Genomic DNA, 17,302 nt, shown 5'->3' with positions numbered 1-17,302 from the left:
GACATCCATTTAGAACAGAGATGAGGGGGAATTTCTTCAGCCAGAAAGTAGTCGATCTATAGAATTCATTGCCACAGATGGCTGTGGAGGCTGTCACTGTGTATACTTGAAGCTGAGGTTGCTTGGTTCTTGATTAGTCAGGGTGAAAAAGGTTACCAGGGGAATGGGGTTGAGAGGGATGATAAATCAGCTGTGATGGAATGGCAGACAAGACTTAAATAGCTGAATGGCCTAATTCTGCTCCAATGCGTTACAATCTTATGTCTTTCCGTTCCAGGACATCCCAAATGTCCTCTTTCTTTAAGAATCGTGGTTTCCCTTCTGCCGTCATCAATGATGCCCTCACCCGCAACTCCTTCATTTCCTGCACCTCGGCCCTCACCCCATCCTCCCGTCACTACAAAAGGGACCACGTCCCCCTTGTCCTCATCTATTACCCCACCAGCCTCCAGATCCAGCATATTATCCTCTGCAACTTCCGCCACCTTCAACAGGACCCCACCACTAAGGACATCTTTCCCTCTCTACCCCTCTCCGCTTTTCGCAGGGATCATTTCCTCCACGACTGCCTGGTCCACACGTCCCTCCCCATAGATCCCCCACCTGGCACTTATCCCTGCAAGCGTAAGTGCTACACCTGTCCCTACAACTCCTCTCTTACCACCATTCAGGGCCCCAAACAGTCCTTCCAGGTGAGGCAACACTTCACTTGTGAGTCTGTCAGGGTAATCTATTGCATCTGGTGCTGCCAGTGCGGCTTCCTCTACATCGGCAAGACCCGACGCTGATTGGGGGACCGCTTCGTCGAGTACCTCCACTCCGTCCGCCACAACAGACAGGATCTCCCAGTTGCCACTCACTTCAACTCTCCTTCTCATTCCCATTCAGATATGTCCATACACGGCCTCCTCTACTGCCATGATGAGGCCAAACTTCGGTGGAGGAACAACACCTCATCTACCATCTGGGTAGTCTCCAGCCCCTTGGTATGAACATCGAATTCTCCAACTTCCGGTACTTCCCTCCCTCTCCCTTCCCCCATCCCACTTTCACTCTGCCTCCTTTTCCAGCTGCCTACCACCTCTCTCATGACTCTCCCTTCTTCTACTACCCATAATGCTTTCCCCTTACATTCCTTCTTCACCTTTCCTGCCTATCCCCTCCCTGCTTCCCCTCCCCCACCCCTTGATCTTTCCTCTGATTGGTTTTCCCCCCTCCCCCCACCTTCTTTATAGGGCCCCTGCCCCCTCCTCCTTCAGTCCCGACGTAGGGTCTCGGCCCAAAGTGTTGACTGCTCGTTTCCACGGACGCTGCCCGACCTGCTGAGTTCCTCCAGCGTGTTTGTACGTCCCGGAGTCACTAGAGATTCTGCAGATGCAGGAAATCTGGAGCAACACACTCAAAGTGCTGGGGGAGCTGAGCAGGTCAGGCAGCTCTGATGACTGGGCTGGGGCCAGTGGCACCTTGAACTGGGATATAGCGAAATACTTCAGGGTGGTGCTGTCCACCGCGTTGGGCGTGGGTGGGCGCACTCACTTGGCCCTCTTGGACTTGTGGTACGAACGTTTCCAAGGGTTCCTCCAGGACAGACGCTTGGCCAGTGTAACGTCAGGCAGATAGGCGGCCATGGAGCCCTCCATCAGCTTTGGCTTTCCGCACAGTGGGTGTTCCATGTTGCAGTAATAAGAGCAGCTACCGTAGAAACACACATTGTTGTCTGAAGAGGAAAAGACAACAGTCACTGTCCAAATCCACAAGCTGCCTTCATCTCCACATCACCTTACCTGAAACCCCTGGCTTTCCTCTGTCACTCAGGCCACCCCGGCCCTCCTCCCTCTCTTGCTACACGTCTCATATCTGATACTCTTCCTGCTTGACCATAAACTCTTCATTGTGAAAAGGTGCAAAGGATTGATTCAGCAACACTTTCCACTTGCCATCACCAATTACCTTCTTGCACACCTCCATTGCTCTTCATCTCTCCCCTCCTTCCCCCTCTCTTACAATCTCCTCCCACTCACTCGCTCTGTACCTCACTCTCTTTTCCTGTCTTTCATTCTCCGCACCTCTCTCACAAGCTCACTCTTTCTTCACACTTACTCTCCCTCCCTCCTCTCTCACCCGTTTCGCTTCCTCGCTCGCTGCCTCTCTCACAAAACCTTCTCTGCCTTTTTGCCCATCCTCTCTCTGTTTCTCACCCCACCAATGAATACTGGCCTCTATCGTCATCTGAAACTGCAGTCACAAAGTGAATTAAATGAATCCCTATTAAATTTTGCAATTAATTGTCATGAATTTCCTTACTCACGACATAGAAACATAGAAAATAGGTGCAGGAGTAGGCCATTCTGCCCTTCGAGCCTGCACTGCCGTTCAGTATGATCATGGCTGATCATCCAACTCAGAACCCTGTACCTACTTTCTCTCCATACCCCCTGATCCTTTTAGCCATAATATAGCCAAATATAGCCAATGAACCGGCCTCAACTGTTTACTGTGGCAGAGAATTCCATAGATTCATCACTCTCTGTGTGAAGAAGTTTTTCCTCATCTCGGTCCTAAAAGGCTTCCCCATTATCCTTAAACTGTGACCCCTCATTCTGGACTTCCCCAACATCGGAAACAATCTTCCTGCATCTAGCCTGTCCAATCCCTTTAGAATTTTATACGTTTCAATAAGATCCCCCCTCAATCTTCTAATTGCTCTATGAACATAAAAGATTACTTTTCCCCGTCATGCCTTGTCCACACATCCATAATTCTCTTGGGCTCTCTGTCCACCGAAGCACTTGCCGATCATAAAGCATGCAGTGAGCTTCCTAGTTTTATTTTTCCCATCCACTAGGTCTCCCGGCTATTCTTTTGGGGTCCCGTCTTTCTCCTCTACCCCCACTCTCTGATCCCCAACTCTGCCATCTCTCAGTTGCTCTGGCATGAGCACAGCTGCAATTGCGGTTGAGAGATATTACGTACAGCTCGGGTTACCACACCGTGGCAAAGACCTGTTCACACGGAGGGAGTGCAGAGGAGACTTCCGAGGATGTTGCCTGGAATGGAGGGATGTAGCTGTAAGGAGAGATAGGGTAGCTGCTTGTATTCTTTCTGAGACGTTGGAGGCTGGGGTGTGACTTTGTAGAGGTTTACACAAGAATAAAGGGCACCAATAGGGTATATAGTCAGAAGCTCTTCTCAAGGGGACAGGAGAACCTAAATATGAGTTGAGAAGGGAGTAAGTTAAGGAAGATCTGAGGTTTAAGTTTTTCCCACCCAGAGTGTAGTGAGTATCTGGAACAAGCTACCAGAGGATGGAGAGACAGCAGATACATTAGGAAGTTTTTGACAAGGACAGGCCGGACAACCCACAAAGCTTGCCAAATTCCTATTCACATAGTGTGTTGAAATAACTATTGAGTTTTGATTGGAAAGATATTACTCTCAACTACACAACTAGGTAGTCTGTTCCATGTGTCCACAGCTCACCGTGTAAAGAAATGCTTCCTGAATTTTCTGGGAATGCCCCATTATCAAAGACTATTGGAGTGGGATACACAATGCCCTACAAGACATCTTTAAATGTGAAATACCCTTAGAAAGTAAGAGCATATATTTTGGGAATATACCTCAAGAATGGTTGAAAAGAGATAAATATTTAATGAATATACTGTTGGTGGCTGGTAAAAAGACTCTTACTAGGAAATGGTTATCACGGGAGAGCCCAACTTTAAATACATGGATGGAAATTACAATGGACATTTACAAAATGGAGAAGATAACAGCATCTGTTAATCACAAGTTGGAACAATTTGATTCATACTGGGGAAAATGGTTTAACTACATAATGCCTCATAGGCCAGATTTTATTCTCACAAATCAATGAACCTGTTGTTAAAAAAAAGATCACCCCCTACTTGTACATGGTTTTCTCCTTTTGCTTGTTCTTTCTTTCCTCTTTTCTATAAGTGTATACCTCATGTAAATATTATGTGGAGATTTGAGATATATATGACTATATGATATATATGCACAATATCTGAAATACATCTTATGGAAATGTTTGTTTGATGAGGAACCAATAAAAAAGAAATTACAAAAAAAAAGAAATCTCCCCTTAACCGGTCAGTCTCCATCTTTGCTGTACAATATAATGATTCAGTCCACATTCATTCAATTACATCTCAGCCCATTCAATGCCTCAGACTAACAAAGACCCACAAAAGAAGAACTCACTGTTGGCTGAGCAACAAGTGAAATTACAACATTTAAAAGATGTTTAGACAAGTTTTGTGTATTTAATATTGAAGTAACATTTGAGTAATCTTGAATATATTCTTGTTTGTTTAAATAATTAATCCCATGTAAAAATATGTTAACTGTATGTGTCATTATTCTACCCCGTGATAGTGTGTGCCTCGCTTAAAGGAGAAGTCAGACCCCTATTTTCGGACTCCCCATGTTTTTCTTTGAATTAGTTTAATGTTTTGAAGTTATAAAACATAACAACAGGTACTTAGAGAGGTTTAGAGCAGGGGTTCCCAACCTGGGTCCATGGACCCCTTGCTTAATGGCACAAAAAATGGTTGGGAACCCCTGGTGCAGAGGGATACAGGCAATTGGTGTCAATAGAAAAGGGGAAGTACAATGAGATCTAGGTGTTCTTGTTCATTAGTCACTGAAAGTAAGCATGCAAGTACAGCAGGCAGTGAAGAAAGCTAATGGCATGTTGGCCCTCATAACAAGGGGAGTTGAGTAGAGGAGCAAAGAGGTCCTTCTGCAGTTGTACAGGGCCCTGGTGAGACCACACCTGGAGTACTGTGTGCAGTTTTGGTCTCAATTTGAGGAAGGACACTCTTGCTATTGAGGGAGTGCAGCGTAGGTTCATGAGGTTGATTCCTGAGATGGCAGGACTGTCAAATGTTGAAAGATTGGAGCGACTAGGCTTGTATACACTGGAATTTAAAAGGATGAGAGGGGATCTGACTGCAACATATAAAATTATTAAGGGATTGGACATGCTAGAGGTTAGGAAGCATGTTCCCGATGTTGGGGGAGTCCAGAACTAGAGGTCGCAGTTTAAGAATAAGGGGTAGACCATTTAGAATAGAGTTGAGGATAAACTTTTTCACCCAGAGAGTTGTGGATCTATGGAATGCTCTGCCTCAGAAGGCAGTGGAGGCCAATTCTCTGGATGCTTTCAAGAAAGAGTTAGATACTCTTAAAGATAGCGAAGTCAAGGGATATGGGGAGAAGGCAGGAACGGGGTACTGATTGTGGATGATCAGCCATGATCACATTGAATGACGGTGCTGTCTTGAAGGGCCAAATGGCCTACTCCTGCACCTATTGTCTATTGAAATGGATAGGCATCACATTCAGCATGGACAAGATGGGCCAAAGGGCCTGTTCCTGTACTGTATGATACAATGATTCAGTCCACAGTCAGTCGATCACATCTTAGCCCAGTCAGTGCCTCACAAGAGAGGAAGTTGCTGTGGGTTGTGCAGTAAGTGAAATGGTTCTCCGCTACTTCCCCATCCCGGTTCCATCTCTCTCACCATCACCAGCTGGACATCTCCCCTATTGAAAGCTGCCTTCTCATCCAGCCCTCAAAGAGAACACACAGTCCTCGAAGAGAACCATCCAAACGCTACTCTGATCACATTTCTGCCCCTACGTTGGCCCAGCTCATTCTCATTCACTGGTTTCATCTCCCGGTACGTTGTCCCAGACTCAACTCAGCTGGTTTAGCACGCCTGACAGTCACTGCCTGTGCCCAGTTCCCCTAAAGCAGGGGCGGCAAACCTTTTTGTGAGTGTGTGCCCAGATTGGCGATATTCTTCTACAAATTTCTCTCATTATAATTTTGAGCAGAGATTAATGAATTAGTAACAACAATTACAGACTTTTTTCCAGGAAAAGATTTAAATCCTGTAGAAGACAATTGAAAAATAACATAATTTTTAAATTGCTTTGTTATTGCAACTGCTCACTCTCTAAATAACGATGTGCACACCAGGTCTGTGAGAATTCCAAACATATCATTCAATGGCACGCGTTCTGGCAATCGTTTAGCTGGCACCAAGCTAACATGAGACATTTCCATTTCCCAAAAACAGCTCTTAAGCTGGAAAAAATATCACTGTTTCATTTAGCAGTAAAAATAATCAAAGGCCCGCAGTGCATGCCATGTGCCAACTAATGTTTTCCACTGTCGTTTTGGGCACGCGTGCCAAAGGTACGCCACCCCTGCCCGAAAGCATTTCGCTAGAGCCCAACTAACATCTCTCCCACTGCCGAGACAGATCTCCCCCACGCCAGCCTCACGCTGTCCAAGCCCTACTCTCATTCTATTACCGAGGACAGGGTCCTCCCTCACCTAGTGATCTCTCTCCGTCCAGCACCCGGACTGACCCCACCCTTCCACCATCACACCTTCCACCCGCGGGGTTACCTGGCGAGATAAAGAAAGTCCGCTCCAGGCGATCATCAGTCGTCAGCTCTTTGATATCCTCCACCACGTTGACGTGACGACCCGAGACGGGTGGAATGCGGCGGAAACCTAAAATTCTTCCGGAGAGAGACAACAAGGTTAGTCCACCCACTGCCAGCAAGAACACCCTCCTGATGGTGTGACGCCACACAGTTGGCGAGCGGGATGGTCTCGGAGGAGATCTGGCAGCTCGGAATTGGGCATCCACGAGGTGCTGTGGGCCGGCAGCGACAGCAGTAACAATACTCACCCTTTAAGATCTGGGTCATAGCTTTTCCCTTGTGGCTCGACCCACGAGACCCGGTTCAGTGAGAAGTACAGATCGGCGTGCAAGCGTAGCACCGGGAGGTCGTAAATTCCCAGCCCACCCCAGACTAACAAAAGCTTAGCTCACAGCACCATATTTGTCAAGCCAGACCTGCCTCATTCAGTTGTCAAATTAAACAGCTAATGGTCCGAGAACTCATCCTCTTTATGCCCAGCCTGATTAAGAGATAAGAGATGAGTTTTATTTGTCACATGTACATCGAAACATTCAGAGAAATGCTTTGTCTTGCTTCAAGGATGTGCTGGGGCTAGCCCATGAGTGTCCCCATGCTTCCCGCACCAACATGGCACGCACAGAACTTTCCAATAACCTACATATCTTTGGAATGTGGGAGGAAACCGGAACATCCGGAGGAAAGCCAGGCAGAGAACTTACGAGCTCCTTACGGACAGCGGCTGGAGTTGAACCCAAATCTTACAGCTGGCGCTGCGATGTGTGGTGCTACCGTTAAACTACGAGGCTGAAACACTTGCAACCTTTTTCAGTCACAGGTGGGAGATTATTTGGTTTCTTCCTCAGAACCAGACCATCACAGAAGCTGCTCACTCAGTCGATTCCACTCACTATATTTCCTGAGGAGGCTGAGGTCCTTTAACATCTGCTGGATGATGCTGAGGATGTTCTACGAGTCTGTGGTGGCCAGTGCATCATGTGTGCTGGGGCAGCAGGCTGAGGGTAGCAGACACCAACAGAATCAACAAACTCATTCGTAAGGCCAGTGATGTGTGGGGGTGGAACTGGACTCTCTGACGGTGGTGTCTGAAAAGAGGATGCTGTCCAAGTTGCATGCCATCTTGGACAATGACTCCCATCCACTCCATAATGTACTGGTTAGGCACAGGAGTACATTCAGCCAGAGACTCATTCCACCGAGATGTAACACTGAGCGTCATAGGAAGTCATTCCTGCTTGTGGCCATCAAACTTTACAACTCCTCCCTCGGAGTGTCAGACACCCTGAGCCAATAGGCTGGTCCTGAACTTATTTCCACTTGGCATGATTAACTTATTATTATTTAATCATTTATGGTTTTATATTGCTACATTTCTTCACAATTCTTGGTTGGTGCGGCTGTAATGAAACCCAATTTCCCTCGGGATCAATAAAGTATGTCTGTCTGTCTCTGCTGGATATCATGAAAGAACTCAAAGCCCTGGCTGCAGCAAGGACTACAGTGCAAGACAACATCCTGCTGTGGTACCGAATATTGCACACCAGAACTAGCTACACCTTTACCAGACGTTCCAGTCCAGCTACACCTTGACAATGTGAAATGTAGTCTAGTTACATCCCGGTCCTGAAAAAAAAGCGGCACAAATCCCTCCTGGATAATCCATTGTCCTCTAAATCCACCTACTCTCAAACATCAGAAACCTAATGGAAACTGAGAGGAATGTAGTGTCCAGTCTCCTGGAACATTGACCCCCTTTCTGATGCATTTCAGTGTCTGAAGCTTGGACACCAGCTCATTAATTCAGAACCAAAGTTCCTCGGGCAGCCAACACGTGCCTCCGATGTGATCACTGTCAACTGCATTGGGGCCCATCTGCCCCCGTGTTGCATCTACACAATATTGCTTGCCTGTTCGTCCCTGTTCTATTCGGCAAGAGCCTGAGGAGATTCGGTAGGTTGCCAAAGACTCAGGCAAATGTATGGCACAGAGGACTCTGGCTGGAATGGAGATGGCAGAATGAGCCAGACCTATCTCAGGCACAACCCTCCCCATCATCGAGGACATCTACAAAGAACTGTGCCTCAATGAGGTGGCATCCAACTTGAAGGACACTCACCACTCAGCACATGCCCTCTTTCCACTACTACCATTCAGGTGGAAGTACAGAAGCTTGGAGACCTACTTTCAACATTTTAAGAACAGCTTCTTTCTCTTTGCCATCAGTTGTCTGCACGTTCCAAGAACCTATAAACTCTACCTCGCTATTCCTATTTCACATTAATTATTTACTTATTTTGTGGCTTGTGGTAACTTTTATGTCTTGCACAGCACCATGCCACTAAACAACTAGTCCTCAATGCCTCCTCGTGCAACTAGTTCCTCGATTTCCTCACTTGCAGACCCCAGTTCAGGTTGGCAACAACATCTCCTCCATCAGCACAGGTGCACCACACAGGGCTGCATGCTTAGCCCCTGCTCTACTTGCTTTATATTTATGACTGTGTGGCTAAGCACAGCTCCAAAGTCATATTCAGGTTTGCTGACGACACCACTGTCCTAGACTGAACCAAAGATGGTGACAAATCGGCATATGGGATTGAAAGTCTGGCTGAGTGGTGCCACAACATCATCCCCTCACTCAATGTCAGCAAGACCAAGAAGCTGATTGTAAACTTCAGGAAGAAGAAATTGGAAGTCCATGAGCAAGTCCTCATTAGGGAATCAGAAGTAGAGACGGTAAGCAATTTTACATTAACATACAATAGGATACATCCTGGGACAAGCACATAGTGACATCACAATGAAGGCACAAAAGGTGCTTTAATAGAAAATTTTCATCGATTCAGCATGTTACCAAAAATGTTGAAAAAATTCAATAGGCGCAGAGTATCCTAACGGGTTGCATCACAGCCTGGTGTGGAAACACCAACGCACATGAGGGATTCTGTAGATGCTGGAAGTCCAGATTTACTCACACAAAATGCTGGAGAAACTCAGCAGGTCAGACAGCATCCATGGAGAGGAATAAATAATCAACGTTTTCGACCAAGTCCCTTCATCAGGTCTGGAAATAATCCTGATTTCCTACTATGGAAACAGGAACAGAAAAGGCTGAAGAAAATGATGGATAAAGTCCAGTCTATCACAGGAAAGCTCTCCTCACCTCTGAGTATCTTTACATGGAGAGCTATGGCAAGTCAGCAGCATCCATCATCAAAGACTCCCACTGGTGCAGGCCGTACTCTCTTCTTGTTAATACCATCGGGAAGGAGGGATAGAAGCCTTGGTCCCACACCACCAGGATCAGGAAGACTTACTAGCATAGAAAAAACAGGCTCCTGGACTAGCATGGATAACGTCACCCATCACAACTTCACACGGACTCTACAACCTACAGACTCACTTCCAAGGTCTCTTTGGATCCACGTTCTCAGCATTACGTTTCAGTTGCATGGTTTGTCTTCTTTTGTACATCGGCTACTTGTCAGACTTTATCTATACATTTTTCAGAAAATCCTATTGCATGTTTTATTTTTCCTGTAAATGCCTGCAAGAAAATTAAGTTCAAGGTAGTACTGTGCAAGGAGTCTTGAGCACATATATATATATATAGCTAGGGAGCCTAAGACTTTTTCACAGTACTGTAGTAATTTTATGCATCGCCCTGTACTGCTGCCACAAAAAAAAACAAGATTTCATGACATATGTGAATGATGATTCTGATATGTGTCTCTATTGTAGACTGAAAGTGGGAAGGGGGCAGGGAGAGGGGAATTGTGGTTGGGAAAAGGGGAAGGGAGAGGGAAGCACCAGAGAGACATTCTGTAACGATCAATGAACTGATTGCTTGGAATCAAATGACCTCGCCTGGTATCTCAGGGCTGGGTGTGTCTTCACCCCCACCATCTCCCACCCCACCCTGGCACTCCTTCTCTGCCACCTGTCCCCCCCCCCCCCCATGGCGCTCCACCCTCGCCATTCCCAGCATCCTTTGCTACCGCCAGATTTACAACCCCGCTCTCCGCTCCACGTTGACAAATACAGTACTGTGCAAAAGTCTTAGGCACCCTAGCAATATGTATGTGCCTAAGACTTTTGCACAGTACTGTATATGCTATATACTTCGATTAAAAGAAATTACTTTGATATTTTGATAGAGCTTGAAGTAAATTAATGTACTTTGGTAATAAATTTATCAATTAATATACTTACTTTGACAGAGATCGGAGTGAATAAGGAAGAGACAGAAATCAGTACAAGTAAAAAAGACTGGAGAACTATTCAGACTCAAATGATCAATCCCCAGGACCTTATCCTGCCTGAGGCGAGAAGCCCAGTGGAGGGAACACTCTTATGAGAACCAGCTCAGCATCTTCTGAAGGTTTAGTGACTTCCTCATTTTGTAATTCTGTTAATTTAAATAAAGCAAAGGATGATTTTACAACAGCTCAGCTAATTTATCCTGTTATCTTCAATGGCAGGCTTATTCACTCGTCCTGGCAGTCAATGTAAGCAAATCTTTGAAGGTGCCACAATAAGTTCGAGAAGTTACAGAAAAGAGTTCGTATTTTCTTTCTTTACTGGCCCAGTCATGGTGCATCACTTCCCGTTTCTGCTAAATCTCAGCTCTCTTACTTTTTTTTAACCTATCTGACTTCAGCCATGAAGTCTGTTATGACCTGCCTCGATTACTGCACTCGAGTGTTGCTTCAATGTGTCGCTTTGAAAGTAGCCTCTAATCAGCAGAACTTCCAGAAAATTGTGACCACAATGTAGTTGGTGCCAGAGGAAGGAAGGGATAAACTATCAGACATACCTGAACGGGGTAGAATTATGGTGAGAGATTATAGGCACTGTATGCAAATTAGCCTGGAAAAAAAATCACAAAATCAAATTTCAAAGTAAGTCTATTATCAAAGTACATATGCTGTGTGTCACCATATACTACACAGAGATTCTTTTTCTTGCAGGCATTCCCCACAGAACAAAGAAAAACAACAGAATCGATGAAAAACTACACAGAACGGCTGACAAACATCCCATTGCAAAGGAAGACAAACTGTGAAAGTACAGAAAATAAATAGTACTGAAAACGGGAGCTGCAGAGTCCTTGAAAGTGAGCCTGTACATTATGAGATCAGCTCAGCGTCGAGGTGAGTGAAATTATCCAAGCTGGTTCAAGGAGTCTGATCACTTCATGATCACCTATAATAAACAGAATCACTGAACTTTAGAAAAGTAATGAGGAAGACAGCAGGCCAGGCAGCATCTATGGAAAAGAGTAAACAGTCGACGTTTCGGGCCGAGACCCTTCATCCGAGACTGTCCAGAGTAGAATGCACCGTAATTGGTGACGTGAGGTAGAGGCACAGCAACGATAAATGAAATGAAGTGACTCCTTCTATCGCAGTCGTTTCCGAAAACGGAGATGGTTAGAAGCTTAAAGACTGAACGTAGCAGTGATGAAGGACCCACTGGAGTTAGATGCAGGAGACTCTATTACCAACCTCATTCTAAGCCTGTGCTCGATAAACCTCTTAGACCTGACACGAGAGTCTTGTCATTGGGGAGAAGAAACAAGCACTCTGCAATCGACATGCTAAATGGCACAGCTCTTCCAAACAGAGGTGGGGATGTGCCAGTTTAATATTGGGACATTAAACTACTGCCGTCTGTAATCTAGGCTGAAAAGACAAAGCATCAGAAGAGAATGCATTACCGTATTGACTTACAACCGGCAGGTCAAACTTGATTAATGTCCATCATTAAGGACCCCCATCACCCAGGACATGCCCTCTTCTCATTGCTGCCATCAGGAAGGAGGTACAGGAGCCTGAAGGCACTCACTCAACAATTCAGGAACAGCTTCTTCCCCTCTGCCATCCAATTTCTGAATGGACATTGAACTCATGAACACTAATCACTACATTTTTTTTACTGTTTTGCACTCCTTATTTAACTTTTTTATAATATATTTACCTCTTAATTTATAGATTTTATTACTATGTATTGCAAGGTACAGCTGCCACGTAGTAACAAATTTCACGACATGTGCCAGTGATATTAAACATGATTCTGATCGATAGTGGAAGTTCAGTGGACATGACGCCTTGGAATTTTCTGAAGTGGTTTATTTCCCAGCTCGTGACATACCTCCTCCTTACTCACCGGTCCAAATGAAAGGCAGCGATCTCTGCATTGTGCCTCTCAAAATCGGAGAAGTAGAAAAGATCTGGGGATGTTTCCTCGTCCCGGGTCTGTCTGTAAGGAAGAAGGCTCATTAATTGACGAAAAGCCTGCGAATGAAACATAGACAAGGATGGGAGTGGCTGCTGCCCTTCCAGACCCCAAGCCTGCTCTACACACGTCAAGAATTTGGCTGATCTACGGTTTGTGCCAAAGTTTTAAGTATATATATACTATATTAAAGATTTTGTTCATATAAAAGGCAAAATCTGTACACATTACATCAAGTGCAGACTTAACACTCCCATATATAACTGCAGAGCTGTAGAGTCATAAGACATTACAGCACAGAAACATTGGCCCATCTACTCCACCCTAACTATGTTCTCTCCTAGTCTAATTGAGCTACACCTGGACCATAGCCTCCACATCCCTCCTACTTTTTGGTACTTATCCAAATTTCTCTTAAATGTTGAAATCAAACTTGCATTTACCACTTGCACTGGTAGCTCGTTCCCCACTCTCACCACCCTCTGAGTGAAGAAGTTCTCCTCATGTTCCCCTTGAACATTTTGCCTGTCACCCTGAACCCAACCTCAGTAGAAAAAGGCTGCTTGCATTTACCCTACCTACACCCCTCGTTATATCTCTATCAACCTCCACTCATTCTCCTACACTCCAGGGAATAAAGTCCTAACCTATTCAACCTCTCCCTTAAGTTCCAGCAACATCCTTCTAAATTTTCTTTGCACTCTTTCAATCTTATTGACATCTTTCCTGTCAGTAGGTGACCAAAACTGCACACAATACTCTAAATTAGGCTTCCCCAACATCTTATACAGCTTCAACATACATCCCTATTGGAGTGAGACCTGAATCAAATCTTCCTGCAATTTGCCCTCCTAAAGGTTTTTATAACCATATAACATATAACAATTACAGCACAGAAACAGGCCATCTCGGCCCTTCTAGTCCGTGCTGAATGCTTACTCCCACCTGGTCCCACCGACCCGCACTCAACCCATAACCCTCCATTCCTTTCCTGTCCATATACCTATCCAATTTTTTTTAAATGACAAAATCGAACCTGCCTCTACCACTTCTACTGGAAGCTCGTTCCACACAGCTACCACTCTCTGAGAAAAGAAGTTCCCCCTCGTGTTACCCCTAAACTTTTGCCCCCTAACTCTCAACTCATGTCCTCTTGTTTGAATCTCCCCTACTCTCAATGGAAAAAGCCTATCCACGTCAACCCTATCTATCCCCCTCATATTTTTAAACACCTCTATCAGGTCCTCCCTCAACCTTCTATGCTCCAAAGAATAAAGACCTAACTTGTTCAACCTTTCTCTTAGGTGCTGAAACCCAAGTAACATTTTAGTAAATCTCCACTGTACTTTCTCTAATTTGTTGACATCTTTCCTATAATTCAGAGACCTGAACTGTACACAATACTCCAAATTTGGTCTCAACAATGCCTTGTACAATTTTAACATGACATCCCAACTCCTATACTCTGTGCTCTGATTTATAAAGGCCAGCATACCAAAAGCTTTCTTCACCACCCTATCCACATATTTTGTGACATCATTCTTTGGACCTCAGTGACTTTGTACAAGAACAGGCATGCCCTTTCAACATCTGCATTACCCAGCCACTCACAACGTAAACAATCCTCTACTTCTTGGATCACTGCCCACATTCCACTCCGTCTGACAAGTTCTGACCCTTTGTTCAGCTTGTAAGTAAAGCCACTGAAACAGTAGTACATCCTCCTTCCATCAAGCAATCCGCCTCGCTTTGCATCATCAACGAACCTGGAAATATGACATTTGGTTCTCTCATTGACACAGGCTGTGAATAACCTGGGTCCTCAGCACTGACCCCAGCAGTTACAGACTGCCAGTCTGGGGAAAAATATTTTATTTCAACTCTTCGCTTTCGCTAGTTAACCGAAATCCAAATGTCTATCCCTCAGTAGGCAGCAGGTATTATTGGGGCTGAATATGCTGATATTGGTGGTGTAATTCTCAAACTTTGCCAATATATTTACCCCTAGAGTGACACTTTAATAAAAGCCCTCTGAAAAAAAAATCTAAATATATCACATCTACTATTCCCCCTTATCTATAGCACTGGTCACATCCTCAGTGAACCCTTGTAAATTAGTACATCCACAATGATTGTTCATTCCTATTATTCTTTTCGAGGTGCCCTGCTATTCCATTCTTTGTTGTAAATTCCAGTATTTCTCACTTGCTAAACTCACAGGTTGGCGATTCCCCATTCTCTCTCTCCTTTCTTATGCAGTGGGATCACGTTAGTTCCGCTCCAACCTGCAGGGCCATTCCAGAATTCATACAGATTTGAAATGAAATAGCCGGTGCACCCAACCCTCCTGTAGCCAACCGTTTCCAAAACTCTGGGATGTAGATGAAGAGGTTCCTTGGGATTTAATGACTTACACACTCAACCCAAGAGCCTGGCGGACTCTTTGGGAGAAGGTAGCGAGATTTGATAGTGAGAAGTGATGTGATCTGGGAGACCAGCGGCATGAATTCTGTGGCTAGGTAATTGTGCATCCTCCATACTGAGCGGACAGAACTAATTGACATCTATACAGTGAAGAATTTTGGAGACCCCAGGCAGTAGATTCATCTGCAGGCACATCCTTAGTTGGGATCATAGAGACATGGCTCCAGGGTGACCAAGGATGGGAGCTCAACATCCAGGGATATTCAATATTCAGGAGGGATAGACAGGAAAGAAAAGGAGGTGGGGTAGCATTGCTGGTTAGAGAGGAGATAAACGCAATAGAAAGGAAGGATATTAGCCTGGAGGATGTGGAATTGATATGGGTTGAAATGCATAACACTAAGGGGCAGAAAACGCTGGTGGGAGTTGTGCACAGGCCACCTAACAGTAGTAGTGAGGTTGGGGATGGCATTAAACAGGAATTTAGAAATGCGTGCAAAAAAGTAACAGTAATTATAATGGGTGACTTCAATCTACATATAGATTGGGTGAACCAAATTAGTAAGGGTGCTGAGGAAGAGGATTTCTTGGAATGTATGCAGGATGGTTTTCTGAACCAACACGTCGAGGAACCAACTAGAGAGCAGGCCATTCTAGATTGGGTATTGAGCAATGAGGAAGGGTTAGTTAGCAATCTTGTTGTGCGAGGCCCCTTGGGTAAGAGTGACCACAATATGGTGGAATTCTTCATTAAGATGGAGAGTGACATAGTTAATTCAGAAACAAAGGTTCTTAACTTAAAGAAGGGTAACTTTGAAGGTATGAGACGTGAATTAGCTAAGATAGACAGCGGATATGCAATAGCAAGCATTTAAAGATCACATAGATGAACTACAACAATTGTTCGTCCCAGTTTGGCAAAAAAATAAACCAGGGAAGGTAGTGCACCCGTGGCTGACAAGGGAAATTAGGGATAGTATCAAGTCCAAAGAAGAAACATATAAATTAGCAAAAAAAAAAGCGGCACACCTGAGGACTGGGAGAAATTCAGAGACCAGCAGAGAAGGACAAAGGGCTTAATTAGGAAAGGGAAAAAAGATTACGAGAGAAAGCTGGAACATAAAAACTGACTGTAAAAGCTTTTATAGATACGTGAAAAGAAAAAGATTGGTCAAGACAAATGCAGGTCCTTTACAGTCAGAAACAGGTGAATTGATCAAAGGGAACAAGGACATGGCAGACCAATTGAATAACTACTTTGGTTCTGTCTTCCCTAAGGAGGACGTAAATAATCTTCCGGAAATAGTAAGGGACCGAGGGTCTAGTGAGATGGAGGAACTGAAGGAAATACATGTTAGTAGGGAAGTGGTGTTAGGTAAATTGAAGGGATTAAAGACAGATAAATCCCCAGGGCTAGATGGTCTGCATCCCAGAGTGCTTAAGGAAGTAGCCCAAGAAATAGTGGATGCCTTAGTGATAATTTTTCAAAACTCCTTAGATTCTGGATTAGTTCCTGAGGACTGAAGGGTGGCTAATGTAACCCCACTTTTTAAAAAAGGAGGGAGAGAAAAACCGGGGAATTATAGACCGGTTAGTCTGACATCGATGGTGGGGAAAATGCTAGAGTTGATTATCAAAGATGTGATAACAGCACATTTGGAAAGAGGTGAAATCATCGGACAAAGTCAGCATGGATTTGTGAAAGGAAAATCATGTCTGACGAATCTTATAGAATTTTTTGAAGATGTAACTAGTAGAGTGGATAGGGGAGAGCCAGTGGATGTGGTATATTTAGCTTTTCAAAAGGCTTTTGACAAGGTCCCACACAGGAGATAAGTGTGCAAACTTAAAGCACATGGTATTGGGGGTATGGTATTGATGTGGATAGAGAATTGGTTGGCAGACAGGAAGCATAGAGTGGGAGTAAACGGGACCTTTTCAGAATGGCAGGCAGTGACTAGTGGGGTACCGCAAGGCTCAGTGCTGGGACCCCAGTTGTTTACAATATATATTAATGATTTAGACGAGGGAATTAAATGCAGCATCTCCAAGTTTGCGGATGACACAAAGCTGAGCGGCGGTGTTAGCTGTGAGGAGGATGCCAAGAGGATGCAGGGTGACTTGGATAGGTTAGGTGAGTGGGCAAATCCAT

At 44.8% G+C, this 17,302-nt stretch overlaps 1 protein-coding gene across 1 annotated transcript in view; it reads right to left on the bottom strand.

Annotated features, from left to right (window-relative positions):
- LOC132382743 (extracellular serine/threonine protein kinase FAM20C-like) overlaps positions 1 to 17,302 on the bottom strand; it is a 43,208-nt gene that overhangs the window by 11,477 nt on the left and 14,429 nt on the right. The window contains exons 4-7 of the mRNA XM_059953194.1: positions 14,357 to 14,492; positions 12,658 to 12,785; positions 6,449 to 6,564; positions 1,537 to 1,717 (exon numbers count right to left, since the gene is read on the bottom strand). Of these exons, the coding sequence (XP_059809177.1) occupies positions 1,537 to 1,717; positions 6,449 to 6,564; positions 12,658 to 12,785; positions 14,357 to 14,492 (561 nt within the window). The remainder of the gene's footprint in view (positions 1 to 1,536; positions 1,718 to 6,448; positions 6,565 to 12,657; positions 12,786 to 14,356; positions 14,493 to 17,302) is intronic.

This window comes from Hypanus sabinus, chromosome 29 (assembly GCF_030144855.1).
Source record: "Hypanus sabinus isolate sHypSab1 chromosome 29, sHypSab1.hap1, whole genome shotgun sequence".
NCBI classification, from domain to species: domain Eukaryota; kingdom Metazoa; phylum Chordata; class Chondrichthyes; order Myliobatiformes; family Dasyatidae; genus Hypanus; species Hypanus sabinus.
Note: the sequence above shows the minus strand (reverse complement) of the source record. Positions and strands in the feature narration are given on the sequence as shown.